Here is a 21,568-nt window from a genome sequence, read left to right as displayed (position 1 = left end):
TTAGAGCGAGGTGGATGGGAGCAGCAGGACGAGAGAAGACTCTATTCTAGGAATTAAATGAATGGTCTTGAGCCTCTGCATCACCAGCATATAAGATGCTGCCCTAGTTCCCGTTTCAAAAGGAGTTAGGGAACAAACTTGTAAAGGAAAATGGATTCATTTATAGCTAGTGCAAACTGTAATGGTTAATAGACAAAGGCCAGGACATATGCATGCACTCATTTAGTTGTGAGATAAGCTGGAGCCTGTACTGTACGTAGCCTTCCCCTACCTCATCATAAATTTCCTGGAAAAGCTTGAACCGTGTTTGTGTGTGTGTGTGTCTGTCTGTGTGTGTAGGGGGGTATATCGTTTTAGGGGGGCATCTCACTATTGGTCCTGCTCCTCAGATAATTCCTGATAGCATTCCATGTAATCTTCTAAGCTACATGTACCCAGGGTTGGAGAAACGACTCAAAGGTTAAGAGCACTGACTGCCTTTCCAGAGTTCATTTCCCAGCAACTACTTGGTGGCTCACAACCGTCTGTAATAGGCTCTGATACCCTTTTCCTACATGTTGGTATACATGCAAAGCCTTCATACATAAAAAATTCAAATAAAATTAAAAAAAGAAACATACATTAAAAATAACAAAAAACAAAACAAAAACCTTCATGTGTCCATACAATTGATAAATTGTTTCACACTGTTTGTTTCTGTAATTGTTATGAGTTTGCCAGGTGGATGCTGGGAACTGACCCAGGTCCTTTGCAAAATCAGCCAGTGCTCTTAACTGTTGGGTTGTCTCTGCAGCCTCTACAAATTCACTTGTATTAATCAGTGTGTGCTGCATCAATACCATGGACATTCTTGTCTGTATCTGGAATGCACATGTTTTTTCTTGGACATACCAAGTGCTGGCCTAACTGGGCAACTGGTAGAATATCTTTAATGCCACTAGATTGTACCAAAATATTCCCAAAACATACGAGTACATTCTTACAGTTTATCACACTTATTTATTGTGTTGCTTGTGAGCTGCACATGTGCTGTCCTTCCACGTGGGTCCTCTAGATTGAACTCAAGCGTCATTCCTGGCAGTGTGTGTTTCTTTACTGAGCCCTCACTAGTCCTGGTTTTGTACTCTCAATAGCTAGGAAAGTACCTGATTCCACTCTGGCCCAATAGTCAACACTGTCAGAGTTTAGTTTTTAACAGCCAGGTAAATGTATAACTCTTGTTATCATTGTTTTAATTTGCATTTCCCTGATTATTTAATTACATCGAACACCACTGCCTTTGGCGAGCTGTATGAATTTCCCCCCAGGTACAGGGAATTGAAACCCAGAGCTTCATGTATACAAGACAGGTGCTGTACAGCTCAACTCAGCCATCTCCTCAGCCATGGATTTCTTTTGAAAATAACTTATTTAGGATTTTAACCATTCTGATCTCTACCTTTATCACAAATATCTTCTCTATTACTTGTCAAACCTTTAAAAAAAAGATGGGGTCTCAGAGTTTAGGTTACCCTTGAACTTGTTATGAAGCTAAGGTGGCCTGTGTCTGCTCATTATCTCTTTTGATTGACAAAAATTATTAATGTTGCAGGGCCTCTTTTTTCCTTGCATGGTGGTATTTGTTTTATTAAAAGTATGTGTATGGATGTTTTGCCTGCATGTATGCATGTGCATCACATGCCTGCCTGGTGCCTGCAGAGGCCAGAAGAGGACATTGGATCCCCTGGAACTAGGGTTACAGAACGTTGGTAGCTGCTCTGTGGGTCTTGGGAACTGAATCGGGGTCTTAACTGCTGAACCGTCTCTCTAGCCTCCTGTGTTCTAAGTTTTCGCTTATCAGGTTATGAGCCACAGCACCTGTGAAATCTGTCTGGCTGTTCAAGCACCACTTCTTATCTAGTTTCTTCTCTCCTCTCATGTCATGCCTGTCTGTACAGTACTGCAGATGAGCCTGTACCTAGAAATCTCTGCATGCTCCTCTCCCCTTGTCCAGCTGTAGATAGTTTGAGGGTTCAATTTCATATTAGATTATAACAGAGAATTAAATTTGGTATGTAATCAGCTGGCGGGGCACTAATTCTGGTTCTGCCTTAGAGATACAGTAATTTATCCTCTCAGCCTTGGTTTCATTTCCTCACCTATAAAAAGGGAGAAGTATCTCATCTCTGATGGAGTGACAGTTATAGTTGTATAATATAATTTGCACACTTGCCCTGTGAGTTAAAGAATGGCATTCTTCTTGTGTCCTATGCAAACAGAGGACACATCCTGCTAGCACCAGAGCTCTGGCCCCTATGTGCCTACTGGTGGACGTAGAGCCAGCCTCTGCACTCTTCCTGTTTCTTTTGTCATCCATAAACTAACCTTTCAGATGTTGGTGTTTTCTAAATCAATTTTTGTGTGGAACTGCTGATGCTGGCGGTTTGGGACCTCTACAGTAGGGCTCGAGGGATGGCTCAGTGATGGAGTTCTCAGAGGACTCAAGTTCTGTTCCCAGCGCCCACACTGAATAGCTCACAACTGCCAATAACTCCAGGTCTAGGAGATCCGATGCCCTCTTCCTGCTTCCTTTGGTACCCGAATGCCTGAGTACATTGTATATTGGCAGACTCACACATACACACAAATAAATAAACAAGAAGGTAGGGTTAGATAAAAGCATAAAGGAAATGCTTTGTGTCTGGTGTGGATATGTGTGAACCATTGTGCTGATGTGGAAGGTGACTGACAGCTTGTGAAAGCTGGTTCTCTCCTCCCATTGTGGGTTCCAAGGATTACTATTTCAAGGCTTGGTGGCAAGTGCTTTTACCTGCTAAGCTATCTCACTGGCCCCCAAAGGAAATAGTTTTACCAGACCAATAAATTAAATATTTTCATTAAGTATTAAAACTAACTCTAATAATTACATTCTAACAGGGAATCTATCTCAAAGAGCCAAGTCTGGGCCTCCTCGTGATTTGGGCATCTCGGATAAAGGACAAGTAAATTTTTTATATTGTTAAATATGTGAATGTACTTTATTCAGAATTGAAATGGATTTGCTGAGTTTCTAAGTCAGGAATAAAGGAGGGTTTTTATTTAACATTGTAAATGTTGTTTTATATAACAACAAACACTGGACATAGAATCACGTAATTTTAGAATATGGCTTTTATTTAGTAGGTACAGGTTGTAACTGCTTAATGTATCTTGTCTTCTAGGCTGCCTTGCCCAGAGAGCCTCGTGAACCAGTGAACTTCCCAGATCTTGAATATAAAAACAAAGAGGAAAAAGAGGAAGAAATCCAGGGAGAAATCAGTCATCCTGATGGAAAGGTAAATGAATTTTAAGTAATGACTGGAGAGATAGCTCAGTGGTTAAGAACACTGGCTGCTTCTCCAGAGAACCCAGGCTCAATCCCCAACACCCACATGGCAGCTTACAATTGTCTATAACTACAGTTTTAGGGGATATGATACCCTCACACATACAGGCAAAACACCAATTCTCATAAAAATAAATCATTTAAAAAATAGTGAATGTGGTATAGTACAAATAACCATGCATAAAATAGGGGGTCTATACTCTGAAAAGAGTGTCACTTGACAACAGGGATTGTTCTGAAAACTGCATTGTTACAAATTATGTTATCACAGGAACATCTTAGAATGAGCTTACACAGACCTAAATGAGATCATCTTCTTCAGGCCAGGGGCATGCCATGTCTGTGTCTGGATGTATGGGTGTGTGAGCACAGGTATGTATATGGTAGAGCTATTGTCCTGAGGGCCTAGGTGAACAAAGTGATACAAGATGAGCTGAAGTACAGGAGAAAGTGATGATATAAATACACAGTATGGTGTTTGTGTAAATTCTTTTAAATAGGAGTATGCACTAAGAACATAGTACAGAAAGCACATAAACCACCACATAGCTGTTTTATGTTATCAAGTATTATGTACTTTATTTGGTAACTCAGCATAGGCTTACACTGTCACCACAAACATGTCATGTGATGTTTCATTGTATTAGCAGGGGAGAACATTATGCATGCAGCCCATCAGTGACTTTTCTGGTATGTGACTAGAGTCTTGAAGGCTATGGAGGTGCTAAGCTTCAGGACTGTGGGGCTTGAACATTCTGTGATATACAAAAGGAGGAATATCATCCTTTATCTTCATTCTTAAATCACACACAACTAGAAGGTCTCCTAGATTTTCTCTTTCTGGTCTTTGAAATCCTCTTCTGTAGCCAGGTCTTACCAGCCTGCATAACTTTGTTCTTGGCCTTACAGTTATTTGTGTGGGCACGTGTGTGCCACAGAACAAATGAGAGAGTCAGAATACAACTTCCAGGAGTTGGTATTTTCTTTCCAACATCTGGGTCCTGAGGATTGAACTCAGTTTTTCAGGCTTGACAGCAAGTGCCTTTACCCTGTAAGCCACCTCTCTGGTCTCTTCCTTGGCCTTACAAACATTTCTAAGTGGAAAAGGGGTGCTGATCAAAAGAAGTGAAAAGCACATAAATGATTTGTTTGGAGGAGGTGACTAAGATCTGTTTCATATGCCCTAATCTTGATCATTCAATTGAAAGGATACGGCCAAAGTTCAGGCTACCCTTGAGGACTGAGGAGGATAAACAGTCAAGGGAAGTAGCTATGTTTTTCAAATTGTTTATCCTCCTCAATCCTCAAGAAGCAGCCATGTTTTCTGAGTCTCCTGTAGGGTATCATGATGATGAGGAGAGGTTTTGTTTTAGATGAGTTGTTAGTATAAATGAAATAATGAACAGCAACAACAAACTCAGAACAGCATGACCCTGATGAAATAAAGGTGTTCTCTACTTCTGATTTTAGGAAATGTTTCACTTTTTATTGTAAGAATATGGACATGTGGGGGCTGGAGAGATGGCTCAGAGGTTAAGAGCACTGGCTGCTCTTCCAGAGGTCCTGAGTTCAATTCCCAGCAACCACATGGTGGCTCACAGCCATCTGTAATGAGGTCTGGTGCCCTCTTCTGGCCTGCAGGCATACATGGAGGCTGAACACTGTGTACATAATAAATAAATCTTTTTTAAAAAAAAAGAATATGGACATGTAAATAGGCAGGGGATTCCTTGTATCTCTGTTGCATGGTCTGAGGAGGAAATCTTACCTTGTGTCTTTTTAGGTAGAAAAGGTTTATAAAAATGGGTGCCGGGTTATACTGTTTCCCAATGGAACTCGGAAAGAAGTGAGTGCAGATGGGAAGAGCATCACTGTTACATTCTTTAATGGTGACGTGAAGCAGGTCATGCCTGATGAGAGAGTGGTACGTATGCGCAGGATGCTGCTTCTAGGAGCATCCTCTCAGGAGAAGGGGCAGCTCACTAAATGTCTCTGCAGGTCTACTTCTATGCTGCTGCCCAGACCACTCACACCACATACCCGGAAGGCCTTGAAGTCTTACATTTCTCAAGTGGACAAATAGGTACAAACTCACTTTGTCTACTTTGTTAAATTCCAACCTTTCTTAAAAACATATATTGATAACAACCATTTTTAAAACAGAAAAACATTTCCCAGATGGAAGGAAAGAAATCACATTCCCTGATCAAACTATTAAGAATTTATTTGCTGATGGTCAAGAAGAGAGCATCTTTCCAGATGGCACAATTGTCCGAGTGCAACGGTATGCCGCCTCTTAAATCTGTTTCTTCATTTTCCAAATGTTCATGGTTTAACTTTTTTTTTTTTTTAAATCTGAAACATTTGGGGCTGGGATCTGGCTCAGTAGAGAAGAACACTTGTTGTGTAGTCATGAAGATTTGAGTGGAACTTCCCACCTTGTACATGACGTGGATGCATGTTTCTGGAACCTCAGCATTGGAGATGGGGTAGGGGAAAGATAGGTGGGTTCTGGAAGCTCATTAGTAAGTAAGCCTGGACCATATGGCAAGCTTCCAGTTTAGTGAGAGACCTTGTCTTAAGGGAATAAAGTAGAGAATTCCTTTGGCTCTGCACTTTCCCAAATACAAAATGGAATGTTTCAGTGAGCTGAATGAGAAGTGAATGCAGAGTCTGAGAAAAGCATGCTTGCACTGTGGAAGTTTAGAAACAATGTGAGCTAATGGGATTTAGAGAGTCTGCTCAGTACTCAGGAGAGGAAGCTTAGTGAACCCTGAAAGCAGAATGAGACACAGAAGGCAGGCTGCCCTCTGGCAGCTGACATAACCACTGAACCTTTCCTCTCTTGCTTGTGTTTTTAAATTCTCAACCTCTCTGCCCAGTCTGTTACAGTTTACTCTCTTGACATATTTGATCCAAACCTTTCAAAACCAACAAACTCTTTTTTTGTTCTTCTGAAAGTTAGCTTTATGTGGTCCTTGGCTGCCCAATCCAGGAACTTTATTTATTTATTCATTCATTCATTCATTGGATTTTTGAGACAGGGTTTCTTTGTAGTTTTTGGTGCCTGTCCTGGAACTAGCTCTTGTAGACCAGGCTGGAATCTGCCTGCCTGTGCCTCCTGAGTGCTGGGATTAAAGGTGTGCGCCACCATGGCTAGGGACTTTGTAAAAGCAGAGACTCTTGTAGCTTAGGCTGGCCTCGAACTCCTGACTTTCTTGCCTTTACCTACCTCATGCTGAGATTATAGGTGTGCACTGTAACCAACCTAATGATATAGAGCTTATTTTAATCAGCCCTGGTGAAGTTCTGCTATATCCAATTTTTGAGTTTTCCTCTCTTTACCTTAGGATGTGACCACTAAGTATCCCATCTTTGGAAACAATTAACACACTAACCAACATGAAGTCTATGGTACAAACTGCCAAGAAAGCTAAAACTTATTCAAGTGATACACCGACTTCTTATAGTCAGTGCAGTGTTTCCCCCTTAGTGTAGAAATCTGATACACATGCAAATAAACAGTAGTTGAAAAAATTAGAAAGCTACTATAGATTGAGTAACATCAGAATAAATTTAAAATGTTTTTACTCTTATATTTGAAATTTTGTATAATAAGCAGAGAAATAAAAAGTGTGTACCTATGTATCTAGCTTCAACATAGATTAATTCATAACCAGTCTTGTTTCCAAATTAGTTAAGAGTAGTGGCTCTCAAGATGTAGTGTGCCACTGAACCACCTGGATGTTGAGATGCAGCTGTGCTAGGGCAGGGATCCCCAGGAGAGCATCAACTCTTGGAATCGATTTTGGGTCTCACATGTGTATGTGGCACAGGATCGTTCTGCTAGTAACACCTGTCCGTCTATGTTAAAAATTCTGATTTACAGGCTTCTGTTGGTCATGGCACTTTGGACCTAAGCCTGGAAAATTTATTGTGAATGTCCCATAGACATGCCCAACATGTCTTTGTGTTAATTTTTTCATATTCCAACTATTTGTTCTATTGTTCAAAGTACTTAGGTGGTCTTCAATTTAGTGGGGAAAAAAAGGAGCCATCCCAGCCTTCCCCCAAGGAACCTGAACAGCTAAACTTTAACACAACGAATGACCACCTTTGAGTTGGGCATAGTGACATACACAAGTCTTTACTCCCAGCACTAAGGAGGCACCTACCTAGGTGGATCAATGGATGTTTGAGGACAGCCTGCTTTGCATAGTGAGCTGCAGGTAGGTAGGGCTACACAAAGAACTATCAGAAAAAAAAAAAAGAAAAACCAAAAAACAAAATTCTGAACACTTCATAATAAAGACACAAATAAAAAAAGAAACTTTCATGGTCACATGTAAAGGCTAGCTTGGTAGGCTAGAACTGAAATGAAATATTGCAGTTGGGAAGAGGACCAAGGAGTGTGTTTAGGAGAAGAAATAATCGCCAGAATTAAAGACTACTTTTAGTTAGCTTTCCTGTTGTGTGTTTCTTTTCTTTCTATTATTACATACTATTGAGGAATGAACCAAGGTCTCATGTCCACCAGGCAAGTATTTTTCCACTGAGCTACCTCCAGCTCTGTCTTAAATTTCAGGGGCAGTGTTTTGCACCTGTAGCTCAGACTGGTCTTGAACTCCGTCCTCCTATCCTCGGACTCCCGAGGGTTGGTATTACAGTCATGTACCTGCCGCTATGCCTAGGTCCAATTATATTCTGGTTTAAATTTTACAGAGATGGCAACAAAATCATAGAGTTTAATAATGGCCAAAGAGAGCTCCATACTGCCCAGTTCAAGAGACGAGAATATCCAGATGGGACTGTTAAAACTGTCTATGCAAATGGCCACCAGGAGACAAAGTACACATCTGGTCGAGTCAGAGTAAAGGACAAAGATGGTAACGTTCTAATGGACACGGAACTGTAAAGATCTTCATGGGATTAATCATGAACTAACTAACACTAAATGGCTTTTCTGTTCAGAGTATGTACATTTCTTGTGTGTTCAGTTGTTTAATTTATAGTGTATGTGTGTGTGTGCATATGTGTATGTCTAAATGTAAAGATTATTTGATTTTTAAAATTAAAGTTTTATCACACAGTTTCTTCCTGTTTTACATTCTTTGAAACACAAAAGCAGCTAGCTCCCCTAGTGTGTCTTTCTACAATTAGGAAGAGAAAGCATTACTACTTTGTTGTAAACTATGTACAGTTTTTGTTATTGTTTTTAACATTTGTGCTTTTTTGTTCTTTTTTGGAGACTGAGCCCCACTGTGTAGCCTTGACTAGCCTGGAACTCACTCTGTAGGCCAGTATAGCGTTGAATTCACAGAGATCCACCTGCCTCTGTGTCCCCAGCAATAGAGTTAAAGCCATGTGCCACCACACATGGCTTGTGCAGGTTTTTAAAATAAGAAGTAAAAGAGGTGTCTCAAATACTTGCTCCCCAGGCTGTGATTAATAATAAAATGAAAACTGTCGTTTACTACTACAAAGACTCATGAACACAAATAGGCCAAACCATATTACAAGTAGTAGTCTTAGGAGAATGCAGTTACAACCTGGGTGCTGTATAACTTGTCAAAAACAGAAGTAGTGGACGGGAGAGACGATGGCTCAGTGGTTAAGAGCACTGACTGCTATTCCAGAGGACCTGAGTTCAATTCCCAGTACCCACATGGTGGCTCACAACCATCTATAACGAGATCTGATGCCCTCTTCTGGCCTGCAGGCATATGTGCAGACAGAATACTGTGTACAAAAATAAATATATCTAAAAAAAAAAACAAAACAGAAGTAGCACGTACGAACAAATCACAGCATTCATGTTGTTACCATGTTGTTAGGCAGCACAAGCAAGCCAAGAAAGGGCAAGTTGCCCACTGTAAGTTAACAAAAACTAGGACAATAGGTATTGACAATTACTTATTAAAAAAATATCAGTTCCAGTTGATTTAAGAACTGAATGGTCAGGAGGTGGTGGCACACACCTTTAATCCCAGCACTTAGGAGGCAGAGGCAGGCAGATCTCTGTGAATTTGAGGCCAGCCTGGTCTACAGAGTAAGTTCTAGGACAGCCAGGGCTGTTACACAGAGAAACCCCAGAAACAACAACAGTAACAACAAAACTCCAAAAAACAAAACAAAATCCTAAATGTGAAAAACAACAAAACCCAAAACTGTTACCAGTCTAATGTGAAAGATTTTTTAAATAGGGTATAAACTTTAAAAGGTGCGAACTGCCATCTTCAGGAATGTGTAACTTTTCAAAAGTAACTACTCCTTGACCTAGCAAGTTCCACTACTACGCACACAGAGGAAGAACCTCTCACGTGTATAAGGCCAATAGGAGAATGCAACTGAAAAACAACACCAAAGCCCAGTAACCAGCTCAGCACCCAACAGTAAGGTCATGCACTCAGATGGGCAGGGAGGTTAGTGCAGTAGAGCTGCCACCAACACAGCAAAGGCAACAGTGGAAACGCTACCTAGGCTTAATGGTGCTCAGTCTTACAGATTCATATGCAGCTAGAATACAAAGACTTATGTAGCTATACACATCAACTCAATCATACCTCTATAAGGGAGTGGGGGGATGGGCTGAGACTGCAGGACCATCAACAGTTTTGATATTTCTTAAGCAAAGTCTTAATTAATAACATGAACTAAAATTTCTATGTGCATAAATTTTATTTTGAAATTACAGTAAAAACAAAAGTTTCAAAGAAAATATTAACTTTTCCCCACACCATTCTTTAACAATTTAACAAATATGACTAAAGGAGGAAAAATGATACTACTGCAGAACAAGTTAAAAGTCAAACCTGAAATGGTATAAATCTAACAAAAAACTTTCTTCTGGGCAGCTACAGGCGCTCTTGTATACCTGAAAAACAAACAAACAAACAAACGTTACTGTAAGACTTGCCTTTAATGCTTTATTTTAGCTGAGCTACTTGTTAGCTGGCTGGATCCCCCAGTGCTTCTGTATGCCTGCTATTTGGTAATGAGCATAAGTTATTTGTGATGCCTACTGTCCTGTTTGGCTTGCCCCATACCCATCAGACTAGGGCAGTCATGACAGTCATTCCTGACCATATTTATTGATAATGGTGTTCTAGAGGCAGAAAGGCCTAAGCTGACAAAATCTGGAGGAGAGTTCTTACAGAGCTTCATCTTTTGAGAAATTAGAATATCTGAAGTGCTTTCATAAGCAATTTAGCATTAATCTCTGCCATAGCAGTTATGTGTAGACACACATTTGCTGACTAAATATTTGACCAAGAATGTATACTTACATCATTCATCTTTATCTGCAAGCCCCATTTCTACCAAGGACATATGAACTGGGTATTGTTCATCTTCATATAATGTCACTATTTGTTCTGGTGCCTGAGCCTAAAATTGAAAAATACAGTTATCAGCTGCGCAATGGTGGCACACACCTTTAATCCCAGCACTCAGGATGCAGAGGCTGGCAGATCTTTGAGTTTGAGGCCAGTCTGGTCTACAGAGAGTTCCAGGATAGCCAAGGCTACACAGAGAAACCCTGTCTCAAAAAACCAAACCAAAACAAAAAGATAGTTATCAAGAAAACAATAATGTAGCTGGATGTACACCTGTAATCCTAACAGTCAAGAGGCAGAATCAGGAAGATCATCAAAAACCAACACCAGCAAATAAAACACAGTATTGTCTTGGCTGCCCTTTCCCTCCTCCATGCCTTCTTTGACTGGGAGGAAGGCTCCTAAGACTAAATACTCTACTTTCAGAGGGCATCTTTGATGGTTTCCTACTAAATCCTATTCCTTCCAATCTCCTCCATTAAAGATAATGAAACTTCAAATCTCTCTTGCCTAGACAATGGTTTTTCACACCATTGTCCCTGTTAAAGTACCTTTACATTCTCTACACCACACACTATATCTGCTATGCATAAACTAAAATTTGGCTGTTGTTCATAGAGATGAAGAAATTTATAATTGCAATAAGTACTTGGCCAGTCTGTACTTTCACTGACTTCTTGAGAAACACCTTGTATAAACTATGTGCAGCATGCATGATACAAAATAGGAGTATTTCAAAAGTATTTTCTAGTAATAGCCTTGTTTCACCATGAGCCTTGTGGAAGGCAGTGTGCAGGATTCTTTGTTCTAGGACCTGGCAGAGAATATTAAGGAGGGAAGCGGGCAGGCCTGAATACCAGTCGTAAGAACCAAGGGTAACCCAGAAGGTACCTTCTATATCCCCAGCTCAGGGCTGTGTCAAGGAGGAGGTCTGGGAGTCCTGGGGTTTATAATGTTAAACCAGAAGCCAGATTGTGTGTGAGTGTGTGTGTTGTGTGTGTGTGTATAAAAACTTTCCAGATCTAGAACACTATGCAAAACAAAGTTCCTGGTTGCCTGTGGGATACTATTGTGATATGTTAAGCTTAAAAAGAAAGGTCTGCTACTTTAGATACTATCTAGAGGTTTTTTTTTTTAATCTTTTAAACTAATGTCTTTATGTGTATAAGTGCTTTGCCTTCATGATCTAAGTTCACAGTGTATATACAGTTTCAGCAAGCTCAGAAGAGGGCAAATTATAGGAACAGGGGTAGACAGTTGTGAGCCACTGGGAACCAAACCTGGGTCCCTCTGCAAGAGGAGCAAGTGCGTGCTCCTCACTGGAGCCACCTCTCCAGCCCCCTGACCTGGAGTTTTGATATAAGTCTGGCCACCTTACAGTTCCAGCCTCTCTGACCATAGTGCTCCTCAGCTTTCAGGATGCAGCTTGGGTGTCACTTTCTAGGCTTACTTTCCTAGTGAGTTACTTGAGTGCCTACTAAGAGGTTTCTTAAGTACCTTTCCAGGTCTCTTCAGATGAAATAATCATTTCTTACATTTCTCCTGAGCCTACAAAATTACCTATACTTCTACTGTACTTTGTTTTATCTTACCTCTGTTTAATGCTGTGCATGCTTGTTTTTCATTAACTTGAAGGTTCTTTGATTATAGGATATGCATCTTTATATTTTATATTACTCATTATATGTATCACTTTAGGATAATAAAGTTTGTTAAAGCTTACTTTTTTCTTTGGTGGGTGTGACAGGGCCCAGGGTGCTGACCACCTGCTTGCATATCCTGAATGGTGGATCACAGGTGTACCTCACCACACTTGGATCACCAGGGTTTTGTGCATGTGAGGCGAGTGCTCTACTGAGTTCCATCCCAAGCCCCCATAAGAAGAGTTAGCTAGCCTTCAGACTGAACTCCTATAGTCTATGCAGCTTTCTATGCTTTAACTATTGTTTTTAAGCGGAAGCAAAACACTTTGCAAAGTTAGTAGGGTTTATGTAAATAGCTTTATGATAATTTGGCTAATTAAAATAGATTATTACCACAGAGGAAGCATAAAGTTGTTTTCCTTGGAGACAGTCTATCATAGTCCACAATGCTTCCATGCTCCACTTGGGACAGTATGGTATTCTTGCCTTTCCCGAGTCACTTAAGGGAGGTTTAAACCCTGCCAAGAGAACCTTTATGGCCTGGGCTGGATATTGCATAAGCTGAACTGGAATCTGACGGAGTCTGTTAGAAAAGAGATTGATAAAATGATCACAATGTCACAATCCAAATTCTCACATTTAAAACTCTATCACTCAGTAGAAAACAAAAGTTTCATGACACTGGAATTTGCGAAGATGACACTAGGAGCACAGTGAAGAAAGTCAGAAAAACCAAAGCCCCTGGGCACTGTTACTGATGTAAAATGGTACTGTTGCTATGGAGAATCATCTATGAAAGTTCCTTACATAGTAAAACAGAGTATGTGGTCCAGCAATTCCATTCCTGGTATACATTTCAAATTTAAAGCATGGTCTTAACAAGGTACCTATCTACTCATATTCATTACAGCCTTGTTCACAATAGGAAGAAGCAGAGCAGCGCCAATGCCCACCCATGAAGGGTGTCTAAAGTTGAGACGGACACATACAGCAGCCTTAGGAAGCAAACTGTGGCATATGTCACATGGATGAATCTTGAAGACTAAAGAACAGAAGGGACAGAAAGTAGCTTACTGGGCTGAGGGTGAAATGGAGCATGGTTATTTAATGGGCAGAATTTCTGTGTAGATTGATTTAAAATATTTTGGAAATGTAAAGTATAAAGTTGAACAATATTGTGAATGTACTTAGGAGCCCATTAATTGTACATCTAAAATACTAAGATGATAAACTTTATACATATCTTATCAAAATAAAAATCTATATTCAAAATTAACAATTTGGGGCTAGAGCAATGACTCAGTGGTCAAGAGCATATATTGCTCTTGCAGAGGACCCAATTTGGAGTCCTGGTACCTATATCTGGTGGCTTACAACTACTAGTAAGTTCAGCTCCAAGAGGATCTGATACCTATGATCTTGTCTGATACCTGTGCTAATCTGCATTAAACCCATATACAAACACATAAGTAAAAAATAATAAAATGGATATATTTTTAAAATTCTCAGTCAAGTCTGGTGAGATGGCTCAGCGGGTGGGGGCTTACTGCTGAGGAGGCTAAGACCTGAGTTCAGTTTCAGGATCCCATGTGGTGGAAGGAGGGAAGCAACTCCTGTAGGTTTTCTTCTGACTTCAACACACGCACTGTGGTATATATATATATATATGCACACATAAACATACACCTGTAAAGTAACTGTAAAACTAATAAAATGTATCCATTTTAATGCATTAGTACAAAGCCTAGTTGCCAATAAAATTAAAATAAAATAAAAATTAAATAAAATAAAATTAAGTAAAAGGAAAGCTCTTCTCCTTGGAGTAATTTAACCAAGAACAAGCCCAGATCTGAGTCTTCTACTTCATGCTCTCCATGTCTCTGTCTGTTATGAGTCTAAATATGTGCCTGCCAGCTTGCCTGAATGCTGCCTTGGGACTCTGTCTGTCCGTGTCTGGGTGTCCCTAACAAAGGGTTTTGCTCCCTCTTTTACTGAACAGCAGAGAAAGTATCACATGGGAATGAAATGAGGGACACTTTAGAGAAATGTTTAACAGAATTTTATGAGTGATGAAACTTTACTAACTTCAACCCATCCCCACTGACACAGATTAACAAATACTTTATTATAAAGCAGTGTCTGTATATTGCTTTCAACACATATGACATTCATTTTTATAGGTTGCTTTTCAACCTATTTGTTGCTTTTAACAAATGATTTTTTGTAGCACTCATACACTGTTTTCTGAGTCAGAGGTATGGAAGAATACAAAATTTAAGATTAAAGCTATACATTAGTTTAGGTTGTAAAAGTTGACTGATTACATGGGAAACCCAAAGCGAGTAAGGTTGGATTTTATATCTCTGTTTTCAAGACAGGGCTTCTCTGTGTAGCCCTGGCTGTCCTGGGACTCACGCTGGAGATCAGGCTGGCCTTGAACTCAGAGATCTGCCTGCCTCTACTGAGATCAAAGGTATGTGCCACCACTGTCTGGCTATTTGTTCCCTTAAAGGCAGGTTAAATAAGCAATTTGGGTGAACATTCAGCAGTCTCAAGTCTTAAATGACCCTACAGTGTGTATCAGTAATTCTGACTGTGAGGTTCAGCAAAAGTTCCAGTCTCTTAGAATGCAAGAGGTATTTCATAATAATAATGTGTTGCCAGAATGAAGAAATTCCTAATTTATAAACAACTTAAAATAACATTTTCTTTAGAAAATGAGGTAAAATTTTCCTAAGAAATAGGTCTAATTATACTTTCATCCCAGGTAAAACAAAGAATTCTTATTTAGTTAGGCCTGGGGAGACAGTTCAGTGAATAAAGCACTTGCCATGTAGGCATGAGGACCTCTGACCTCTGCACAGGCAGCTCCACAGAAATCTATACCACATGTACATAAATAAGCTTTTATCTATGTATTTATTTATTTGGCTTTTTTTTTGAGACAGGGTTTCTCTGTAGCTCTGGAGCCTGTCCTGGAACTAGTTCTTGGAGACCAAGCTGGCCTCAAGCTCACAGAGCTTGCCTCTGCCTCCCAAGTGCTAGGATTAAAGGCTTGCGCCAACAATGCTCAGCTTAAATATTTTTTTAAAAAGCCTCTTATTCAACTTTTTCTTCTCCTTTACCTGTTTATTGTCAGCTTCTCTGTGGACCCATAATCAACAAATAGTACCAGGATAGATAAAGGATTAAATTCTTTAATGGAAACAATCTTTGCTCTGTACCATAAGCCATCAGCATATTCTGCAAGGCAAGGCATTTCTGGAAAGACAGAAAGAGGGAACAAATCATAAACTTACTAATTTTCTTTCAAAAATTTTAATATAAAAAGTACAAAGAAATAAACACACAATCATATGGTCACTACACAGAACTGAAGACTGTCTGGCCTTGTGGTGCTTCCCCTTTTCTGCCTACATTTATCAACTTTTCTCATTAATATCTAAGGATTATGTTTTGAAGAAAGACACCTGCCCATCCTCAGATTTCCTAGTTCCACTTTCACACAGGTAAGGTCACACTGGCAAAAAAAAAAAATGGGGATGTAGCTCACTGGTAGAATACTTGCTCCACATGGGCAAAGTCCTGATTAGAGCCTCAGCATTGGAAAAAGAAAAGCAACCCTGGAGGCATAAAGTAGCTGTGAAATAAACAGACCATGTGTATTTAGATCCAGAAATTACATTATGTCCCAACTAGGACTTTCCTGGAGGTATGAATGAGGAAGGATTTTCCTTCTGGACTGGTCTGTGTACACAAAACTCACCTGATGAATTTCCTCTTACACTCGTTTGATAACTGAGGCCTAAGTGCACAGCACCCTTGCAATCACTGCAGATGCAGCTGAGTGGCAGTGAGCTGAGACGCTCACTGTGCTTCTGTAACATGGGCTGGGGGGAGGGGGGTGTTGCTACTTCATGCTGGGAGAGGTAAGAGAAGACAAGACCTCCAACATGGGGAGAGCTGAGCAAGAGACTTTTACTGTGATAAGACAGTCTGAGGGAATGACAATCCAAGCAAAAGTGGTTATCAGCCAAAATAAGTTATAGCCTATCAGAAGTTTATTAAGTTAAATCAGGCAAGAAGTTAGGCTGGTATGTTTTTCCCTTTGCTTAAACATACAGTTACATGCAACACACCATAAATAAATACAGCTCTATGCCCCATACAGGAAAATGTGAAGATACTCCTGGTATTGAGGGACTGTCAATGGCAAGTGGGTAAATTTTCCTCAGAAGAGAATCATGGGTATTTAATAAAGATGTGAAGAACAGACGGAAAAGGAGAACCTAAGAATTTTAACTTGTCCTGACAAACCATTACAACCTCAGAACTGTCGTCCAGGTTATTTGTAGTTAGTCATTACCACTGCAGTCCGAAAGTCAGCTTTCACAAGTAGAGCTAGTGGGAAAGCCTCAAACTTAAAGACAACCATCCTTAGACCCTTAGTTTTCCAGCTCACCTGACTCTTGCAGAGTGAAACTGTCCCCACAAGAGAGATATATTACTTAACACACTTGGGTCACTTCCTAATCTAGGAAATGGGTGTCTTCAGGATTTAGAAATCCTACATGTGAAGTTGAGAGGAAATGCCACTTAAATTATAAATAACCCTCCGAACTCCCTGCCCATTGGATACAAGGCAATCTTACCAAGAACCAGGGCAGAACATGAACATACCTGAGCTAAAGTCTGTCAGGGGAGGGAAGTTCTCCACATTCTTGTTATATCTCCGCAATGCTTCCTCCAGGTTCTCTGACTCAGATTCCCAACTGATTCCACTGTCGTCTGTGTCACCAGGATGGTTAAACTGTGAACAGCTTTCTGCAGAATCAAGGCAAATATACACCTACAAGGGAGTGGCAGGGAGAGAAGGAAAAACAGCCTTGCAAATTCTGTAATTTCTTGAATTCACATACGGGTGGCCTCCGGTCAGGGCCCAGAGGCCCCTGCCTCCTGTTCTGTGGCTCTGTGGGTGCCCCCTGTGTCTTGCCACACTGATCTTGAAGCCAAGAGACTTAAATGAAGAAGAGTGTGGTTGTGAAGACTGGTTGTAGAAATAGGTGTGCTCTAGGAAGTACTAAGCTATGCTTGGAACAGTCCCCTGAAAGGGCCCCAAGCCAGCAGTGAGCCTTCTAGACATATGAAGTGAATATTTACTTTTCTAAGACAGGGTGTCATGTAGCTAATACTGGCCTCAAACCACTACTCATCTGCTACCTCTGAGTTCGAATTACAGGCATGTATCACCATACCTGGCAATGACTCTTCAGAAGTGGATTCTATAGTCCTCATCGGTATCTTGACTGCAACATAATGAAGTATTGAGCTAGACTTAATTAAGCAACTATTTGGGTTTTGACCATCATGTACATTTTGACCACCCATGTACATGGGTACCAGAGCAATGTGTAGAAATCAGAGGACAGCTTAAATGACCTCACAGTGTATATAATAATTCTGGCTGTGAGGTTCAGCAAAAGTTCAAGTCTCTTAGAATTCAAGAGATATTTCATAATCATGTATTCCAGAATGAAGAAATTCCTAATTTATAAACAACTTTAAAATAACATTTCTTTTACAAATGAGGTAAAATTTTCCCAAGAAATAGCTCTAATTACACTTTCATCCCACGTAAAACAAAGAATTCTTATTTAGTTAGGCCTGGGGAGACAGCTCAGTGAATAAAGCACTTGCCATGTAGGCATGAGGACCTTTGACCTCTGCACAGGCACACACACCTCCACACATGGACTTATCGTCTAGAGACAAAGATGGTCAAATACCATGAATAGACAGTATGGTAAATGTCTTAAGTAGTTCAGAAAAAACAGAGCAGGGATAAGAACATTTTAAGTTCAGTGCAGGGAGAGATATAAGGGTGAGATGTTCAATACTTCACAGAGGGGAAAGGTCCACCTTAAAAACCTAAGTAATCAGGCAAGTAGGATATGCTCACTTGGGCTACACATTTGGGGCTGAAGAGATGGCTCAGTGGTTAAGAGCACAGAGAACTGTTCTTCAGAGGACCTGGGTTAGAGCCTCAGCACCCATGTGTTGACTCATAACCATCTATAACTCCAGCTAGAGATTCTACACGGCCTCTGCTGGCCTCTGACATATAACACCCGTAGGTATAAAATAAGTTAAAATAAATATGCTTTAAGAATAACCTGGGGTTGGAGTTGGACAGAATGCTTAGTAGTTTAGAGCAGTTGTTGCTTTTGTAGCTCCCAGCACCCACAATACGATGACTCGAAACCATCTAATTTCAATTCCAGGAGACCTGATAAACCTCTTCTGATTTCCATGGGCACCAGGAATGTAAGTGGTGCACATACATACGTATAGGCAAAAATCATAATATTAAATAAATCTAAATTTAAAAAAACCTAAACAATCCATATAAGCATATGAGCTAATAAATGAAGAAAACCCTGGGAAATGGGTAGGTTCCTAAGAAACACGAGTGTCTGAAGTATCAACAAATACCCGACAACCTGACAGGATGGGGCTCTTGTCGTTTACAGCTAGGAAGATGGAGACCTGACAAGGTTTGAGGCCCAGACACCCGCACCCGGGACGCCATCTCACAGCCCGACACGCACTTCATTAGGTGAGACGATGTGCTTTACTTGCACAGCATACAGCTCCTCTGGTGGAGGGAGGAGTGAAGACTGATACGGCGGTAAAATGGGGGCCTCCATTTCAGGCAAAAGCAATTCCTAAAACCACACACAACAAATTAAATTTCAGAATGGTAATCATGAAAATTAACATAAAACTTCATTATGGGGCCAACTGATTTCAGTTACCAGAAACCAAGTTCTCCTAAGTACTGAACACCACAAAAAGTGGGTGACTCATCGTCTTCAATGTTCTTTGACTCCTCGCTTCTAAAGAAGGGTTAAACAAAGGCATGCAGGTCCACTGATGTATATCCACATGGAGACAGAATACAGTTGACAGCATCAACAATGACTACCTCTAAGGAGTGGAATTGGGGTGCTGAGGTACAGAGTGGGTGACATTCCCCACACATACACCTTTTCTGAGACAGGTCTCGCTGTGTACCACAGGCTGGCCTGGAATTACCAGAGATCAGACTGCTTTACCTCCCAAGTGTGGGATTAAAGGCTTGTGCGTTCACATTGGGCTGCCTCATTCTATAACATTCGTTTACTTTTGTAAGTAGTTTTTAAGGAAACTAAAATAACACACAAATGCTCACAGGAGGTAAGTTAAAGCCACTGAGAAGGTAAGACGTTAAGTTCTATAAAGTACAGGGGAAAGCAAACACATGATTCTCAGGAGGATCGTGGGAGCCAGCAGTTAAGGAATATACGTAGGGTATAGGTGCAGGTTTTATGCAAAGATCAGCGATATCTCTTTAGGAATGTAGTAACATAAATAAAATAAACAAGTCATCATATTTTAAATTTGTGGATTACTTCATGACTATTTAATATTTCTTGGTGTGTGAGAAATATGGCATGTACATGAACTACCCCTAATAAATAAATGTAATGAGAAAAAGTGTTATTTTAAAAAGAAAGAAAAGATAAAGGATAAAGGGCCATGTATTGCTTGACTTCATTTAATAGGAAGATCCATAGAGACAAGATTGAATGGTAACCAAAAGCTGAGAAAGGAAAGGATAGAAAACTACTGTAGTTTGTTTCTTTTTGGAATGTTCTTGTTTTAGTAGTGCTAGCTGCACAACTCAATAAGTATTAAAATCCAATGAGTCATGTATTTGAAGAAAGTACATTTACAGCATATAAACAGCTCAATAAAATGGTTATATGAGAAGGACATTTTGGATTTTTTTCTTCTTTTATTTATTTTATTATTTTTTCAAGATGGTATCTCTGGCTATCTTGGAACTCCCTCTGTAGATCAGGCTGACCTCAAATTCAGAGATCCATTTAACTCTGAGTGATGGGATCAAAGGCATGGTTCTTCCTTTAATTTTAAAGTAATTTTTGTGGCTGGGCACACACCTTTAATACCAACAGTTGGAAGGCAGAGATAGGTGGATCTTAATGAGTTTGAGGCCAGCTTGATCTACAGTTTCATACTGAGACCCTGTTTCAAAATTTTTTTTCATAATTTATTTTTGTGTGTGGTGAGTAAGAGCCAGAGGGCATGCGTGGCGGTCAGAAGACAGCTTGTATGAGTCAGGTCTCTTCTCCCATCACTTGGATTCTGGGGATCAAACTCAAGTGTCAGCCTTGGCAGCAACTGTTCTTGCTAACTTCCCTTTCCAGCTAAGCCAGTTTGCTGGCTATCTATCAGATCCTTTCTATTGCTGAAAGTTTCCAAAATATCTGGGTTGTAACTTACCTCAAATCTTATTTTCCAGTGTTCATCTTCATATTTTTCATCCTGACCTCTTGGTTTCTGAAATAATAACGTATTATTTATCAGTTAAAAACTACTTTTATCTTCTAACAAAATACTTCTTTAAGGATTTTTTTTATACTTTGCAAAAACTAGATGCATAAGTCATGTTGGCATTCACTCTGTAGACCAGGCTGGACTTGAAGTCACAGAGATCCACCTGCCTCTGGCCCCCTAATGCTGAGAAATGGCTTAGCATTTTGTTCTTGAAAAAGACCTGGGTTCAGTTCCTAGCACCCATATAGTACCTCATTGTTTGGAGCACAGGGGTCCTTGTACTCACAGAGAAGCACTAAGAGAATCAGGAATGTTAATCATACAGGGGTGTCTTTCTTCAATGGAGAATATAAAAATCGAACACCTGCATTCCATCCAGAAAGCTGGGAATGGATTTTGTTAATGAACTGATGGCCTTTTGCTCTCTGTGGAGGCAGACCTCACTCAAATTCGCTAGAATGATTATCCCAGATTCTTCCCTCCCTAGACTGTTACCCTTTCTTAGGGGAGATGTCACATGTACTTACGGCCTGCTGGCCTCTATGGTATCCATCAGAGACCACTAGATTCTAGGTCTTTTAGCTATAGAACCCACCTTTACGGTCACATATACTTTGTAAAGGAGTTTCTATGTAGTCACTATTAAGCTTCATTGTGCACCTGGAATTGGACTGAATAGACTGATTGTTGCTTGGAAACCTTTTCCCAAATTTTACTGTGTTTTAAATATGCTGACAATGAACCACTTGGCATTAGACTCCCTGAAGTCTCGGATCCAGGCTGATGAAGTCCATCTGCACCAGGTTTTCATTCTTATCTCTTTGTGC

General features: G+C 40.2%; 2 protein-coding genes across 3 annotated transcripts in view; one reads left to right on the top strand and one right to left on the bottom strand.

The window, feature by feature from the left end:
* The window catches only part of Cpap (centrosome assembly and centriole elongation protein), a 41,295-nt gene extending 32,839 nt beyond the window's left edge, over window positions 1-8,456 (top strand). For both annotated transcript variants that reach the window (XM_048442003.3, XM_048441999.3), the window contains exons 14-19: window positions 2,917-2,981; window positions 3,201-3,314; window positions 5,148-5,288; window positions 5,363-5,447; window positions 5,528-5,648; window positions 8,087-8,456. In XM_048442003.3, the coding sequence (XP_048297960.3) occupies window positions 2,917-2,981; window positions 3,201-3,314; window positions 5,148-5,288; window positions 5,363-5,447; window positions 5,528-5,648; window positions 8,087-8,279 (719 nt within the window). In that variant the 3' untranslated portion in view covers window positions 8,280-8,456. The remainder of the gene's footprint in view (window positions 1-2,916; window positions 2,982-3,200; window positions 3,315-5,147; window positions 5,289-5,362; window positions 5,448-5,527; window positions 5,649-8,086) is intronic.
* A 1,573-nt stretch (window positions 8,457-10,029) lies between these two features.
* Rnf17 (ring finger protein 17) overlaps window positions 10,030-21,568 on the bottom strand; it is a 122,918-nt gene continuing 111,379 nt past the window's right edge. The window contains exons 31-37 of the mRNA XM_048441996.3: window positions 20,688-20,744; window positions 18,950-19,066; window positions 17,022-17,190; window positions 15,467-15,602; window positions 12,735-12,924; window positions 10,651-10,750; window positions 10,030-10,238 (exon numbers count right to left, since the gene is read on the bottom strand). Coding sequence (XP_048297953.2) covers window positions 10,652-10,750; window positions 12,735-12,924; window positions 15,467-15,602; window positions 17,022-17,190; window positions 18,950-19,066; window positions 20,688-20,744 — 768 coding nt within the window. The 3' untranslated portion in view covers window positions 10,030-10,238; window position 10,651. The remainder of the gene's footprint in view (window positions 10,239-10,650; window positions 10,751-12,734; window positions 12,925-15,466; window positions 15,603-17,021; window positions 17,191-18,949; window positions 19,067-20,687; window positions 20,745-21,568) is intronic.

Source organism: Myodes glareolus, chromosome 12 (assembly GCF_982192425.1).
Source record: "Myodes glareolus chromosome 12, mMyoGla1.1, whole genome shotgun sequence".
Taxonomy (NCBI): domain Eukaryota; kingdom Metazoa; phylum Chordata; class Mammalia; order Rodentia; family Cricetidae; genus Myodes; species Myodes glareolus.
This window is presented reverse-complemented; position numbering and strand designations above follow the sequence as displayed.